The sequence below is a fragment of the Ischnura elegans genome, chromosome 1, assembly GCF_921293095.1.
Source record: "Ischnura elegans chromosome 1, ioIscEleg1.1, whole genome shotgun sequence".
Taxonomy (NCBI): Eukaryota; Metazoa; Arthropoda; class Insecta; order Odonata; family Coenagrionidae; genus Ischnura; species Ischnura elegans.
Genome location: NC_060246.1, coordinates 162,909,855 through 162,926,688, shown reverse-complemented (window position 1 = coordinate 162,926,688; position 16,834 = coordinate 162,909,855). Strand labels below are relative to the sequence as shown.

The 16,834-nt window shown below is 37.6% G+C and overlaps 1 protein-coding gene across 1 annotated transcript in view; it reads left to right on the top strand.

Moving 5' to 3' along the window:
• The first annotated feature begins 203 nt into the window (after positions 1–203).
• LOC124172861 (methionine aminopeptidase 2) overlaps positions 204–16,834 on the top strand; it is a 30,309-nt gene continuing 13,678 nt past the window's right edge. The window contains exons 1-3 of the mRNA XM_046552364.1: positions 204–406; positions 491–610; positions 691–804. Of these exons, the coding sequence (XP_046408320.1) occupies positions 262–406; positions 491–610; positions 691–804 (379 nt within the window). The 5' untranslated portion in view covers positions 204–261. The remainder of the gene's footprint in view (positions 407–490; positions 611–690; positions 805–16,834) is intronic.

Sequence of the window (16,834 nt, the reverse complement as noted above, 5' to 3'; positions counted from 1 at the left end):
GTATACGGCTTTTTTTTGTAGATTCTTGGAGAAATTAGCTTAGCTTGATCATTTGTAATTTTACTTCACATTAGTGAATGCGGTCAAGGCAGTGTAAAAGCGACGCTATAGGCATCTAGTGGCTCTTTACAAAACTAAATTTCCCCATCGCTTTTGTAAGTTCGATTTCAACCCGAGTCTGTCCCGTAAGGTTATCTATACTCCGTGGATGAATTGGATGAGCCGCTCCAGCCGTACCGCCGTACGTTATCATTGATCAAAATGGCTGCTGTTGTCGATGAAGTGGGGAAGTCAGAAGAAAAATTGGTCGATGATGGGCCTTCGGACCAAGAAAAGGATGTAGATGGAGACAATGCTGTTGCCGAGTCGTCCAAGAAAAGGAGGAGGAAGAAGAAGAAGAAGGCAGGTCGGGACGAATGATGGATTGATGTTCATTTACGTGTAAGGGAACCTGCGTTTTTGCCTCATGTCATTTGGTGTGTTGTTTTAGCTTCAGTAGAGACCTCCGTGGATGTTCCTGGTGGGGGACCTGATGCTATTGCTAACGCCCTGGATAAGGTCAAACTTAACGGCAAGGAGAATGCAAATGCTAACGAGAACGAACATGAGGGTAGGTGTTTGAAGTTTGCTGCTACTCAGAATACCTATCTAGTTATTAGTTTTGGTACTGATCCTAATCTTTAACCGTAGAGGAGACTGAGGAGGGCAAGAAGAAAAGGAAGAAGAGGAAGCCTAAAGGGAAAGGTGGCCAGAAATCCCAAACCGACCCACCTACCATTCCCATCGCCGACCTGTTCGCTGATGGTAAGTTACCACGTTCCTCGTCATAAGCTATCACTGTGTGTTTGTCGTAAACCGATTGATGGGTTATAGCGTGACTTACATTTGGAACTTGCGATTTCATATTGTAAATGAATGGTTATTCATTGTCTTGAACCTCTTATTTTAAGAAACTAGTAGTTATCTAATAAGGAAAGTCTCTCATAAGAAAATAATGATCGATCTGCCGTTAAAGTAATTACTTTAACGGCATCATTATAATGATTGCGTTCACACGGCACAAGCCATTGCTTCCAGATAGGTTACTGACCGGTCAGTCAACTCCGCTTAATATAGCATTCGGTCGTAGGTGTTGACTTGAGTGACCGACGGCGATCTACCCTCACCGTTTGATCATTCATTGACTGTTAATGTGAATGTTTGGAGATGGAAGTGGGGTATTTCCAATTATAATCAGTTTTTGTCATGGAAAGTATTTGATTAAATAGGGAAGTGTTTATCCATGTTCGCAGACATTCATCTGTCTCTTTGCCAAGTGAGACCGGTTGAGGGATACATGCTTATGTGACTTCTTATCTACAATTACTAATTCTTGAGAATTGTTCCCGGAACATCAATGTTTTTAACATGCAATGACTCTTTTGTTATGAAAGTATTCTACAGGTTAAGGTAAGTTTCTGAGGGTTATTCCTAAAGAAAGGTCCGGTTAAAAAAAAAATGAAAATTTTTCCAAAACAAGTTTTATTTACATTCCTTACATCTTTCTCTATTTTTCTACATAATTTCCATACTTATTTAAACAGTTGTCATATTGTTCAACAAGCTTTTGACTTCCTAAGTTGTAGAAATTCACTTCATCTCACCCAAATCTCGCGCCCACTTGAGCACTTTACTGTCACTAATTATGTCAGGACCATAAACTTCAGTTATCTGCCGATGAATAGGGTAGTTTCCTTTATCAAAGAAAACGAAAGGCATTGATTGCGATTCGTTATCCACCATTAGTGTATTCATAATATACAAATTATTTGGTTTTAGAAATCCCAGTCTAGATGAATGTTAATGGTCAATTTTAACCTCATTTGAAAAAGGCCAGATGGGCGCTCATGCGATGCCACTCCACGTTACGTCACGGGGACCTACTTTCTATACGAGTAGATAGGAGTTTTACATCGTCTGAGATTACCAATGAGGCACAGAGCTCAGGGAAACATCTCTTAATAATCACCTATTAAAATTGCCTAAGATCGGAAAGTTTCCTTCGTTTGATAGGGTATTAATAATCCTTATTTAAGCCTAGCATTACCTGCTAGCAGCCTGCATTGTAGCGGCGCTCATAGCCTCGCACCAAGGTGGCCTCACACGGCTGCAGCAGTAGGAAACCACCCTATTTCTGCTGCTGAAATGTTTCTTGCAGACAAAAACCGTATCACTGCTCTCACCTCACAATCCGGGGTTATTTTATTATCCTAAAGTAGAACTATATATGGTTTAAGTTATATTGCAAGTGTTTATTCAATGTTCATTTGAAATATACTCTTAATTTTCAACTTTGATGAGGTTGTAATTGATACGAAAAGAAGAATTTAATATGTGACTAGCATAATGTACTGACACTAGAATTTAGCCTTGCAAGCAAGGAATTGCTGCGCGATATACATTTTTAAAAAGTTGTTCCGACTTTTGATAAGTGATAATGAGATAAATATACATTCAATTAAAAAAAATTGCATCACTGAGTTTGACATAAAATTACAAACATTTTAAGTATTTGCATGATCACTTTTTCTTAACCCTTTCGAGACGGCGGAGTTCTCTCCTTGGCATGACTGCTGGACTGAGCACCGAGAGACTTTTCCGTCCCCTCCGTTCGGAGCATTATTGCAGGACATTTGTTAAGAAACGTCTCTGGATAATCACACACACACTCTGCACTAAACTTATTCGACCCTTCCTACTGGGGACTACGCATTGTCTCAGACTGCAATGGTAGTTGGTCTCCCTCCTTTTGAGGTTTATAACCCCACCAGCGGCATTGGTTCGCGGTCAATCATGCTTTGTTTTTACATAAATTAGCTATATGGATAACTGTTGCTTGAACGTAAATTGCAGACTTCCAATGGAACTACTCGAATTTATTCTGAGAATTTTCAAATTTTGAACTAAACTCTACTGTCAATATTAAAGCATTTAATGCAGCAAAAATTTCCATGTTGATGTTTATACTGAATTCGAGATTCAAAATTAAGTTATTATTTATCGTTGAATTTCGTTTAAAAATTGTAAACACTGCTCCAAAGACCACGAATTCAATTCTTAGTTTATGTATTTTGAGAAAGGAACAAATATTTATTTAAAAAACTGTCAGAATGAACAGTTGAATGACCGCAGTCCCTTGCCACAAAGAGGGGCAATGTAAGACAAAGGGTCCGGACACCTGCTCTTGGATTTCGAGGGTATGCTCTAAGTCCCACTTTGTTTGGTCTGGAAACTAAGACTTCGCAAACCAGCGACCATTATAAAAGGGGGAGAGCCAGGAAACATATATTTTTGGCATTTGTTCACCTGTGTAGAAAATTCTTGAACTAAAATTTGTGGCTTTCATCTCCCAGGTCAAGAAACGTCCTGCCGCATACTTTCGTCATTGGTCGCGAAAAGGTTAAAAAAAATGTTGTTCCAGTTTTTTGTTAATTTGCCAGCTTTTCTGCTGCAAAAATTATCATTTTCACATTCAGGACATTGTTCTTTTGCAAAAATTCCCTCATCTTACATTTAATACTGTTCTCTCTCCATGGAGATTGCAATAGATGTATAGCCTTCGGAGGACCTTGTGAAATAAAAGGAATATGTTCAACTCGTCCCATTTCTTTCTCCTCCTCACCTTCCCCTGCACGCCTTCAAATTGCAAACATGCAAAGGCCAAGTTTTCACTCATGTTATTCAATACGATCATCATCTGCTTTTTATTTACCTTCATCCTGTGAGTCTCCTCCAGAATAATGTAATAATTTAATAAAACAATTCATTTCTGTACCTATTGACATTAAGAGGGAATTCAGAAATTTAAAAAGGCAGTTCTCTTTAATTATGATTGATTACTTGAACGTCTATTTACTAAAATAAACTTAGATGCAGGCAATGTAAACAGGATTTATTACAAGGGTTATTTTCCCTGTAAACGTCTTTGTTGCAAGCATTTTCATTGACTGCTGCCCCAACATCAGATTCGCCTCAGAAATTTTTCATACCATTCATCAGAGCGAGTTTTCTCCCATCCGGTCAGGAGAAACAGTTTTCTCGACCCAGTAACAGACTTGGGTCGGGAGGAAACTTTGGGTGAGAACTCTATGTCCAAAATGAAGCACCTGAAGTTACAGACTCATCCTTCTGGAATCGAAGCTGCCAGTTATTCATGTGCGGTGAGAAGTTGCTACAACAATTTCTTCAACAAGCCCGACTGCCACTTCGGAGTCTGCAATCAGCTAGAATCAAGGATATTGAGATTACTTGGCCTCATTAGGAATACAGCACACCTACAGTGACTCCCAAATGACTAAAACATCTGCTATGTGGAAAAATTTCTTAGCTATTGTATAATAGGCTTTGAAGTAAGCATAAATATCAATCGAAGGCAAAATTTTATTTACCGTATTTATCTGATTATAGTCCCCCCTTTTTTTCCAAAAATGTCCGTGGTAATTATGAAGGAGGGGACTGTATTAAAATATTCAAAAATGCATTTTAAAAATTTTTACCTTAAGCTGAAGCCTCAAAATAAGGGAATGGACTATATTCGGAGAAATACAGTATTTATTTTATCTTCATTGCCCCGAAAACAGATCATTTAAGGCCTTTTAAATCGGGGAAAATAACTTGTAACAACAACTATCGCACACAAACATGCCCTGGGTAGGGACAACCTACGTAGGTGGGACTCAAACCCATGACCTTCGGTTTGGCATGCAAGGACTTTACCCTGCCAACATCGAGGCCAGCAAAAAGACACCTAATCCTAAGTAATGCTCACGTTAAATTCATTTGGTGGATGAGAAATAAGATTGACAAAGGATAGTTTATTTATGCATGTGACGCTTAAAAACTAAAATTAGTATCACAATAGAAGTGTAAGTGAGGTTGTTGAAAAATCATTGGTCAAAGAAATCATTTGGTCATCATGAATTGAAGCTTCTGCAAATGGCACTGCTCGTGCCTTCTGTTGATGTTATGGGAATGAATTGCTCATTGAACAAGAGGTTTTGACAGACATGCTCCAAAAATATACCAGAGGTTTTGGCTATCTTTAATGTGAATGAGAGAGACCAATCAGGTATGCATACCAAACTCACACGTCTATTGTGAAAAGAGGATTGCATAGATAACGAAGTAATTTTTTATTAAGCCAGTGCAATATCATCACTATCAATCGTTGAATAATGATCAAATATTTTGTGAATTTATTTTCAATTCAGGTTATAAGTTATTACCTCCAATTTTTGGTAGAAAAAGATCAGTGTCGACTCAACCAGCAAAAACTCACGAGAGTGATGTTTACATGGGTATCATAGATTGAAATTGAAAGCAAAGCGTGACTTTATCTACATCTCCAATAAAAATACTTGCAGTATGATGATTTGGCCATGATCAGTATGTACCTAGTTTTCATTTACGGTGATGATGAACTGGAGTAACCATCGACAACCTTAAGCCTGAATCACACGATCATTTTTTTTCGTCGCGAAAGTAATCACTATCGAGATCACTTTTCCCGTCGCGAAAAGCAATCGCTCTTGTGATCATTTTTCTGAATCACACGGTCACTCCCGCCGTCGCTTTTCGCATCACTTTCAATATCACAGCTAGTTGTCATGGACCCACATCACGAAATTATATAGCGTGTTTGTTTATTTATGTCGTTACCACAATGGGGAACTTGCATGAATTTTTTTTATTTCACAGGCGGACAGAAAATTATTTTCTGAACACAACAAAGAAAACCGCATGTATATCTGAGTTTTCCTTCGCGAGATATTCAATGATAAACATTACGAATTTTAAAGCGCGGGAAAAACACCCTCACCCCCCAAGCCACTGCCGACGAAGCCTCGATGACGTCAAAGGTGCCTAAACATCACGCGAAGCTATTGTTGTGGTTGTTTGTAATAGTTGCCAGCAGTTGTGAGAGCTTCGTTTGTTAGACGTGTTGATTATTTTATATTAAAAGATAAATATCCGACGATAGAGGCCTGGAAGCCCTCATATTTTGCATTATTTATAATATTAATATATGAGTAAGGGCATAAAATATAAAACTGGAGCAGTTAAACCAAAAATTTTATAATACCTAAATAACATCGTTGTAGGAGTCTGAGCCACGGCCGTTGGAAGGGGGATGTACGTTACTTGTAAGTTGATGTTATCGACGGCATATCATTCATTTAAGTATGTAATTAGAACGATTTTGATGTTTACTAATGTCCGCTTACCTTTTATATACAATAACTTCATCCGTTTATTCGTAGGTACCGGAGAATTCGTCATTTAGGACTGTCTTTGCTTGTATTATGGGGTGAATTCCAATCAATGCAACTTTTGCTCGCTGATTGGAGGCATCTAGGAACATTTTTGTGCCAAAATAGTGTTATTTTCAACGTGACATCTCCCGTTAAGCTACTGCTAATAATCACAGTGCCAGTGGTTGTAATGCACAAAGTTTGACAAGGTTGAAAAATATCGGCCAAGAGTTATCAGTGTTCCATCGTGATTGAATTGTAATAATTGCTATTACGCTATCGATAAATGTCTAACAGTAGTGTAAAAATTGTCAGTGGCGTGCTAATCTCCGTTGTTCACCGTAGATATGACATTTCACGATCACGCTATTGAAATAAAAACTGTGTGTGAAGTTTGTTGTTCCATTATTTCAACGAATAGTAGTGAGAAAAGTCACCTGTGTCACTTGTGTGGGCTAATTTAAGGGTTTAAATCAGTGAATAAATAGTTGTTTTCATCATAACGAGTTCTGTTATTGTAAGTTGTACGTGATGAATATAAGAATGTAACAGTGACTTCCAGTTTTTGATAAAAGTATTTGCCTATTTCCCAGTATATTTTTATGGTATATGCTAGTATATTGTTTATGGATTTACCTATATTATTGAAATAGGTTGTAGCTTGTGTGCGTGTTGGCAGCGGAACCGATTCGCGATCTCCCATGTGGGTTGTGTGCAGACTGTTTTGCTGTGAATTCGTACCGTAGGACGGATAGGACTACCTTCTCCGCTAATTCGGCGTTGCCAAATTCAACAGCACAGCTTACTCTAATGTCAACAGCACAGCTTACAATCGTTATCCTCCTGTATTACAAGTTTCTTTTACATCTCGATTTGCCGCCGACGTATAGCAATAATTTGTCTTAACAAAATCCATGAGGGTCGTGGCATCAATTTTTGGTGTCCTAAAAAAAGTCTGGTGTTCTAACACCCCATGCCACACGTCTTTTAGGCGGCTTGCGGGGTATTATGTAGATGTAGATGAATTTCAGGTGTACTCTTCGAACGAGTGGCAACGTTATCATCCATTTTTCTGGTAACTAAAACATACGAAGTGAAACGCTTGTACTTCCCCAGACAGCACACTGGTAACGGTATACATATACCGTAAGTATACCAGGTGTATACTGTTTCCTTGAGAAACTGTATACATGTTTTAGATTCAAAGTATACATAAACAGTATCCTGAAGCGTATACGTATACAGTATACGAAAGGTATCTGTATACCTTTCATATACTGTATACGTATGTGCTACATATGGAAACAGTATCTGAGAGGTATATGTATACCTTTCATATACTGTTTCCATATGTAATCTCAGTGGCGGATGCATATGGGAGGCGCGCCCCCCAACCCTTTCCTGGCCGCCCGCATAACCAAACATTGCAGGACTACAATAGGGAACTTGCATACATTTCAGAAACAGTTGTGAGCTCCAAAATCATGTAGAAATACATGTTTGCGTTTCACAGTGAAAAGGTTTTATTACTTTTTGATGTCGTTAGCGATATTTTATTCATTAAAGTTCAAGAGAATTTTCAAATACGAGTGGGACTCGAAAACGCCCGATGAATGGCTAGCGGCAAATTGACGTCATAGTTCAGTACGAGGAGGCGAAGGAAGCAGCATAGGTATTTGGACACAAGCGACGGCTTGGTTGTGAGCAGTTGTGAGGCATTTCTTAGTTCCAGTACAGTGAGTCCTCGTTTAACGTTCCTGAAAAATGTGACGATAAACGAAATGACGTTATTCGAAACATATATCCCATAAGAAACAATGTTAAAAGTGAATATCGGCTTCTATACGCGAAAAAAAATTAGCGTATCATATCTGGGGCATTTTTTACGATGGGAATTCGATATGGTGGTCGCCCGGGCAACATCGTCGCAATTAAAGGATCCAACCGATGTGCATCTGAAATGTTTTATAGTTCATAACAAAGTGAGACTTGCGTATAACATTGGCGAAAGCGTATACTCATGTGAAATGTGTATTCTTTTGGCAGTCCGGTAGAGAGTCTTACGGTGAACTTATTTCCACCTCGAAGCTGTCGATGATTCTTTCAACTTAAAAATACCTTGCCTGGAGGGCGACAGGAAGCTCTGAGGAAGCCAGACTATTAATGTTTCAATTTAGTAGCGATAATATAGACGAACTTCCAACACAATCTACCATCTTGTAACTCAAAACCCCGAAACCACTTCCTATTCTGCAGAAAGAATCGGTCAATCGCATTTCGATTAATATAATAAATACAACGTCTTCAGGTGTTAATATAAGTTACTTTTGTAATTAGAAGGCCTTCCTAAAGTAACATTAAAATTTTAATATTTTCCAAACAGAGTCTTTAATACATTTTGGGAGCTTTTCTCACGATATATCTGAAACCTACTCTAAAGGCGAGCTCATCGTCATTGCGATCGGTTGTCACTTAAAAATTCCGTATCGGAAATCCTAGAGGGATGACCTTCGACGATGACCATGATCACCTGCACTCTCACTATCACTGGAACCCGTGGTGAAAATATCATCCCAATCCAATTTCTATTTGGTTAAAACTGGGAAAGAGCAACATAGAACTGCACATTCTTTGGACAACTTTGGGTTTGACTTTCCCTCAAACATCCCATTTCCCCTGTGGTGCACATCAGTCCTATCTTTATACGATAGCCTAACAACCTTTAAATGGATCCTAGGTTTATCCTGACAACCAACTAAATGGAAATTGCTGATCCACACGTCTTCCTCTATCTCCACAGTTTCCAAATCAAGGGCCGCGGAACATTCCTCATTGTGACTCAACTTTTTCTGAAAAGCAAGCCGGCGTAGAATAAAATCAAAGAATGCTGCGATTCATTTTTTGTGACCACCTCTGGATTCCATTCTTTTTCCATCTACAACTTCCTTTATCTTTGGGACAAGACGATGTTTAAATATTTTCATTAATTTATAACAAAATATAAGTTCTAAAAATACCCAAAAGCCATTTTATTAATCCGCACTGAGGAGTGTAAATTAATGTGGAAGATGAATGCTGTAGACGTAGTAGTTTTCCTTAGGTTGAGTTGCAAAGTTCATGAAGTTGACAAAACGGCTAATTTTTCGGTGCGCGGAGTCATTTATATTGCACTGGCCGTGTCTATACATTTTTCAATTTTTTTGTAATAAAATAAATCAGAATTTAGGATAAAATTTCCTTTAAAATGATATATAGTTCATTATTATAGCATGCAGTGAAGCCAGGGTATAAATTTGCAAAGTACTGCGGCACATCACTTTGACGCCGACAGTAGAAGAAAACGCTGTCTTCTTGGCTGGCACTCGAATGCATGAGGATGTTGCTCTGTATTTTCATATTTCCTCTCTTGATTTTAAGCATCATGGAATTTTCTATGTCCTTCCGTAACTGAAATTGAACAAGTGCCATAAATAATTTGAGTCCATCATAACCATCGAGAAACACCTATCTCGATTTTTGTTGTGAAGTTGAGTTTTTATTCTACGGCGGCCGAATTATCGAAAAATCTCAGTTTCAAGTTATTCAGTCAATGAAATATCGAAATATTATTTATATTAAAGTTATCTTCGCTCACATAGCGCACGGGTTTATCATTCCGATTATTATACTCCTATTTTTCCGTAACGCTTATCCCGACAGACGGAATGCATCGAGGCTTTTCTTCTAATTTCCTCCGTGGGAATGCAGACGAAAATTTTTTCTGGGGTGTTATTGCACAGAGGAACAATGCACCACTTGTAATTTTTCCTTATTTCACCCACGTTCTCCTTTAAACGCAACGTGGCTCTTCCAAACCTGCAGTTACTGGGCTTGGATCTTGGACTCGTACTGAACTATGACGTCACAGCCAAAGATTAGTGGGGGCGGTATTTTTTAGCCCGCGAAACTCGGGCGACTTTTGGGAGTCATTTTCTAGTGTATAAACTGAATTTTAAGCGGAAAAAAGTATATTGCGGTACTAAGTGTTTACTGTAGTATATCAGCATACTGTTTATAAAAAGTATGCAATTTCCCTATTTTAACTTTTTTATGTCATAAGATGGCTTTGTATTTTATGTGCGTGTAATTAGTTCAAATAACACTTTCTTAAACTTTGCATCTGACTTGATTATTTTTTTAGGATAAAAGTAAAGGTTGGTCAAGATATCTTTTGCGCCCCCCTCTAGAGTTTTTTTCTGTATCCGCTACTGTGTAGCCATTAGTAAACAATTAGTGCCCTTTAAAGGTTACTCTGTCCGTATACTATTTCCATATGTAGCCTTCAGTATACACAGCGTCCTTTCCAATGGGCTAAAACCTTTCCGTTACTTGCGTGCTCCTATGACCCCAAGAGCTACACTGACAGGAATAAATCTAAATTACCTCAGGAAGGGCCACTCACGCCAAATATGTGGAAGGGTAGGAGCCGGACGAATGGTAGTCCACGTGATGGTGTCACGTGAAAAACACTGTTGGAATTTAGTTGGAAAACCTTACCAGCTAAGTCTTCCCTGAAAACATGGAGTGGGGCCTGTTCGCAAAGGGCAGGTGTCATTCACGGCAGCGAGGTTGGCAAAGCAAATAATTATGTTTGTACATGTATCTTCATTCTTTGTAAAGGTATCGGCTCGAGCCGCTACTCTCTTCTTATTCTCCTTCTGGTTTCATTGGATAAAAACGTCGTCTCATTTAATATCTTTAAACTGATTCATCAGTGAATTTATTTTCCCCGGTTGGCTTCAGGCAGCCCTGGCAAAAATGAAGGAGGCTGATAACGGTGCTGGAGAGTGTTTTATCATTTCTGTTCGGAACACCCAAGAACGCTGTCCGCCTGGCTTATTAAGAAATGCAGATTAATTTAAAAAATCAATGAACTGCCTTAAGATGTAAAAAATCCTGCCATCAAAATTCCCTCTTTTCATAAAGAAAAATGCTCTTCGAAATGTGATTTCAATCGTGCTTTTTTATCTACTGAGGCGATGAAACAAAAAAGATATTTTTCGGTGGAATTAATTCCTTAAGTCATAACGCGAAACTTAATTTTTTTGAATGCCAAGATTTGGACTCCCGCCCGTGATTTCGACCTATCGATAGTGGATTCCGTCGATAGTCGATTCCACCAGTAGTCGATTTCCACAGAAACATATGCAAACATAAATGCGTCCATAACCGCTTTCACAATCAAAGACCACGCGAATAATGTTACGTTCACTGTGTTGTGTTCGTCGTTTGCGAAATTGATCCTGCCGAAGTTTATCAGCCTCTTAAGTTCTTCATTTACTTGTTTCACCTGCACCTAGGCAATTAATTACCGTTATAACTTAACTTTGTAGTGTTGTGTTTGCTGTTTGCGAAACTTGTCCAATGAAAGTTTATCAACCGCTCAAGTGCTACTTTCGCTTCCATCATCAGAATCTGGGTAAGTAGAAGTGTTGCCATTGCCACATTTTTTATTTTAAATGACGCAAATTCTTAATATTTTCAACCTTCTCACACTTTCTGAGACTGAGGGATCCATCTTCTCATGATTAATACATTACACATATAATGTATTCTCCATGCATCTTCTATTGATTGAAAAACTTTGCATTTGCGTAAACTTTAATTTATTTATGTGCTTGACGCATTTAATCACCATAGTGTGGGAGGAATGTGAACAAACATTTCTCGACTTTACTATTTATTAAGTCATTTAAAGTTATTTACATTTTTTTAATTGGCTGTTGTGCCATTAGTGTTGCTTCCTTTAAAATGTAATCATATTTGTTGGAGATCAGAAGGTATTTCACTCTTTAGGTTTAGACAAATTGGTTTTAAATTATTAAGAATTAAATTCTCAAATTAATTTAGTACTTCGATTATTCAAGGTGAATAACTTATCGTTTTTTACATATAGAACTGATGGGGAATTTTTTCGAAATATCCTTTGTTGAATGTTGGTATTTATATAGCTTAAGGGAAAATCCCATGAATAGAGATTACTTTTTAACAAAGTGACTTACTTTAACTAGACAAATTAGATGTATCACTAATACATTCTAATAAAGTTTATGTGATATTATTTACAGGTGTAGTAAGGAAGAATTTTCCAAATTGCCAATGATGAAGAAATACGAGGAAAAGTGAGCTTGTTCTTCATGGATTCTTGTGACCTTAAGGAAGGATAATCAGGCAAAAACATTGATATTGATCCTATTGGTCTTTATTTTCGTTTACATTGAATAAAGGCATTTCTAACGGTATTTGTTATTTATCAACACTCATCAAAATATTCAGAAAATATTTGTCTTGTTATATTTGACATCTAAATTCTTACTACTTCTTAAATTGACTTTTAACTTACTATGCTTTGTGAATTTACTCATACGATAAGATGTTTTTTTTACATTGGATGAATAGACTGATTAAATAATACTGGGTCATTCCATGTCAGTTCACCCAGGCATGGCACCCACCGACTCGGATTTTAATGAAATTTTTGTCACTAGCTACTATCACCTATCTAATGACCCATGTAAAATATTTCTTCTCTCACTCTCATAGTTTGCAAGATATGAGGAGTCAAAGTTTGAGATGTTTGCTCAGAAGTGGCGCTAGTGGGAGTCAAATTCCAGAGTGCAGGGCACAGGGTAAAAATTCATAACTCAGAAACCACATAACATATTTGAATGAAATTTTGACCCCTTGTCTATCCAAGTACATAGCTTCCATAGTAATGTCTTTTATTCCCCTTGCATTGTTATGTTGGCCAAAATGATGTCAACAGTTGTTAATTAACCGATTTTTTTAGCTCAAAAACATTACTTCATATTTTCAGAATTATCACCAAAAGGCAGAGCAGTTAACTCATCCAATTTTTTTTTAAATTGAAGGTTAATATGTGCTCCAATATACTGTGAAATAAAAATGGTGGTGTTTTGACTGCCACTATGAGTATTTCAGGTTTTACTTTTTTTTCTGCCCCTGTGAGAGGGATTTTGGACACGTACTGTAAGATAATAAGTATAAGTGTATCCATACCTTCATGAGGATATATTTGAAATATTGGTCAGTAAATCTAAGACCAAACATGTAGTCTAGTGAATGTGGCTCTTGTTCATACAATTTTTTTTATAGCAATACTTGGCTTGTGGCAGCTGAGGGTAAAAAAATCCAAATGGCTCAGAAATGTGAAATGATGCTTTTTTCCTGGAATTTACCCATTTTTCAAGTGTTTAGTTTATGGAATAATTGGTATCAAAATACATTAGGCTCATACTGTGCATTAGAGGATAAATGGAAATACTAATTTAAATAAAATTATTTAAATAATACACTTCAATGTGTTTAAGGCATCTCCCGAACATCTCTGGAGGCTCTCTCGGGCAAACTAAACGCTTTACAGTACCACCAATTCCATCACATGGGGATTTTCGATATGGGTGCATAAATTTCACTTTTACATCTTGTTCTTCCTCGTGTTTAGAAAGCACTCATCCAAAAAACCAGTGGTCATCATAAGCACATGCAATGTACAAGTTTGTTAAGATCTGTGAAAAAGTGATTAAATGAGTCCCGCTGAACTGGAGTTGTACAAATTTAGCCTCACTTTCACAGAAGAAGTATGGTCTTCCAAACCCTTAGTGATGGAAGAGCTGGCAGAGCAAATGGTATTACTTATAGATATGTAGCAGGTTGTCACCAGTATCCACATTCCTTGATGGCAACTGGAGTATTAAATTTCTATTTCACTGGGAGAGATAATGCTGACATTATGTGCCACATTGTTTTCTCCCCTGCCTCACATATGATTGTATTACATGACAAACTTGAGAAGGTAATACAATCCCACCTATTCAGCCTCACTTTTCAGTGTTATTACATCTCCCCAAGGAATAAGAGAATTAAGTGCAACCTCTAGGAAGAATAAAGTGTTACAATGTATCACAGTGAGGGCATGATAAATCAAAATAGATTCTAGGGTACCACTTTTAGTCTTCTGCCAAGTCTTCTTGTGTAAAGATGCTCCCTGGGTGTCCAAGTTTATTCTGTGATCAGTGTATTTTTACCTGTACATTAATTGTGTGTGCTATGAGTTAGGCGAAGCTGCTCATTGTGAACTTCGACATTAAAAAAGGTTAGTGTCTCCACTATGCTTCAAAATGAGCAAATTGTTGAACTGTGCAGCATTGGAAAAGTAACTGCATCTGATTGCCTCAAAAAAAGCTACACACCAGTGGTGCAACTGAACAAAATTGAGATCATGAGTATGCTTGAAAAACAGCTGTTATCTCTCAGAAGTAGTGTACCTGGGGAAGTCCTATCCAATGTCTGCGAACATCACAGAATATACTATTTGAAAAAGTATGAAACCTACCAAATATATTGTCTTGATCCTTTTAAGAGCCACAAGAAGAATATATCAAAATCACTGAGAAATGTAAGTCTTGAATTTGCAGAAAAGGCCTGTAAAATCCCAACTCTTCGGAAATTAGTGCCAGGAATGAAAGTATGCCAGCCATGTAGGGAGGAAGTACAGAAACACTCCAGGTTTGGAAATGAGCTTTCTGATGTTGAAGCAGTAGATAGTGACAGCAATGATAGTATTTTGAATTTTGAAACAACAGTATCCCAAGAAAAATCAACTAAGCTACTTAACAGAACGCTGCAAGATATAGAGGAGTCACCTTTAAAATTTCATGGCATATCATCTCACAGAAGGTCAACCTACGCTAAAAGGAAAGTAGAGTCAGCATGCAGTAATTTTAAAACGAAAGTTAAAAGACTTCTTGATAAAGAATTATCTCCAGAAAAGGATGACCCAAAACTGCCAAAAGAACTACTTCAGAAAGTTCATGATATAGATGTGCTCATAGACTTAACCCGTCAACGCCCACGGGTGCCATAGGGCACCCAGTGCAGTGCTGAGCCAATGCTCCGGCAATGTATTTAATATGTGAATTTTAGCATACCTTTCAGTGCACATACTTAGTAGAAGGTTTCCTCCATTATTCAGTCAGTTTGAATTGTGTTCTTTGTGTGAAGTTCATAAGTGTCATATTTTTAAAAAGTGAAATATGCGTGAATTTAAAAAAAACTTTGGACGCTGACGGGTTAATCAAACAAAAAGTTGACACATCAAGCACCCATCAAGGAAAGGTACATCTGTTATCATTGGTACCAACTTTATGGAGCAGGAAGAAAGTAATGGAAGAGTTTCATGTGAGTGAGTACACTGCCCGCCAAGCAAGAGAACTTTTCAGAGACAATGGAAAATTAGCTGCACCTGAATTGAGAAAAGGGAAGGCAAAAATAAAACATTACAATTAGTTAGGACTTTCTATGAAAGTGATGAGTACTCAAGAATGATGCCTGGAAAGAAAGATTCCATAAGTATCTCCAAAAATGTATATGTTCAGAAGAGATTATTACTTGCTAACTTGAAGGAATTGTATTCCAATTTTAAATTTGACTTCCCCAGAATTAAAATTGGCTTTTCTAAATTCATCAACCTAGGTCCAAAATGGTTTGTGGTAGCAGGATGTCCTGGAATGCATTCAGTCTGTTTTTGCACAATTCATTAAAATGTCAACCTACTGCTTAGTGCCTGTAATATAGAGGAAACAAGCCAGGACCTAATTGGTTATTTCGTGTGCTCTAGAAATAATAGGGACTGTACATATACTGCGACATTGCTCTCAGTGTCCTTCACGTGAAAAATTGAAAAGCTTACTGCTGAAAAAGTATGAAGAATGTGACCCCGGAGATGAAGTTTCATACAGTCAGTGGGTTTCCAGTGACAGATATCAACTGGTGAAGTTCACGGTGACATTTGATGAGTACCTATCAATTTAAATTCAAAGAGCGGAAAAACTGGTGCCCCATTCATTTATTACGAAGGTACAGGCAAACTACCTTAAGAAAATGAAAGAAAATCTTGGACCCCATGAAGCAGCTGTTCTCTTTGACTTCAGTGAGAGCTACTCATATGTTATCCAGGATGAGGCACAAGGGAATCACTGGACAAGTGATAGTTGTACGGTACACCCTGTTGTGATTTATACTCTAGATCACCTGACTAAACAGCTTATTATTTCCAGTTTATGCATCTTGTCAGATGATTTGGAGCATGTTGTAGCTTTTGTTTATGAAACCCAAAGAATAATATTTTGCTTTGTTAAGGAAAATTTTACTTTAGTCAAAAAATTGAGTTACTTTAGTGATGGTTGTGCAGGACGGTACAAGAACTGCAAAATATTTCTCAATCTTTGCAAGCATTACCAGGATTTCTCCTTAATGGCATCATGGACATTCTTTGCTACAAGCAATGGAATATCCCCATGTGATGGAATTGGTGGTATTGTAAAGCATTTAGTTGCCCGAGAGAGCCTCCAGAGATGTTCGGGAGATGCCTTAAACACATTGAAGTGTATTATTTAAATAATTTTATTTAAATTAGTATTTCCATTTATCCTCTAATGCACAGTATGAGCCTAATGTATTTTGATACCAATTATTCCATAAAC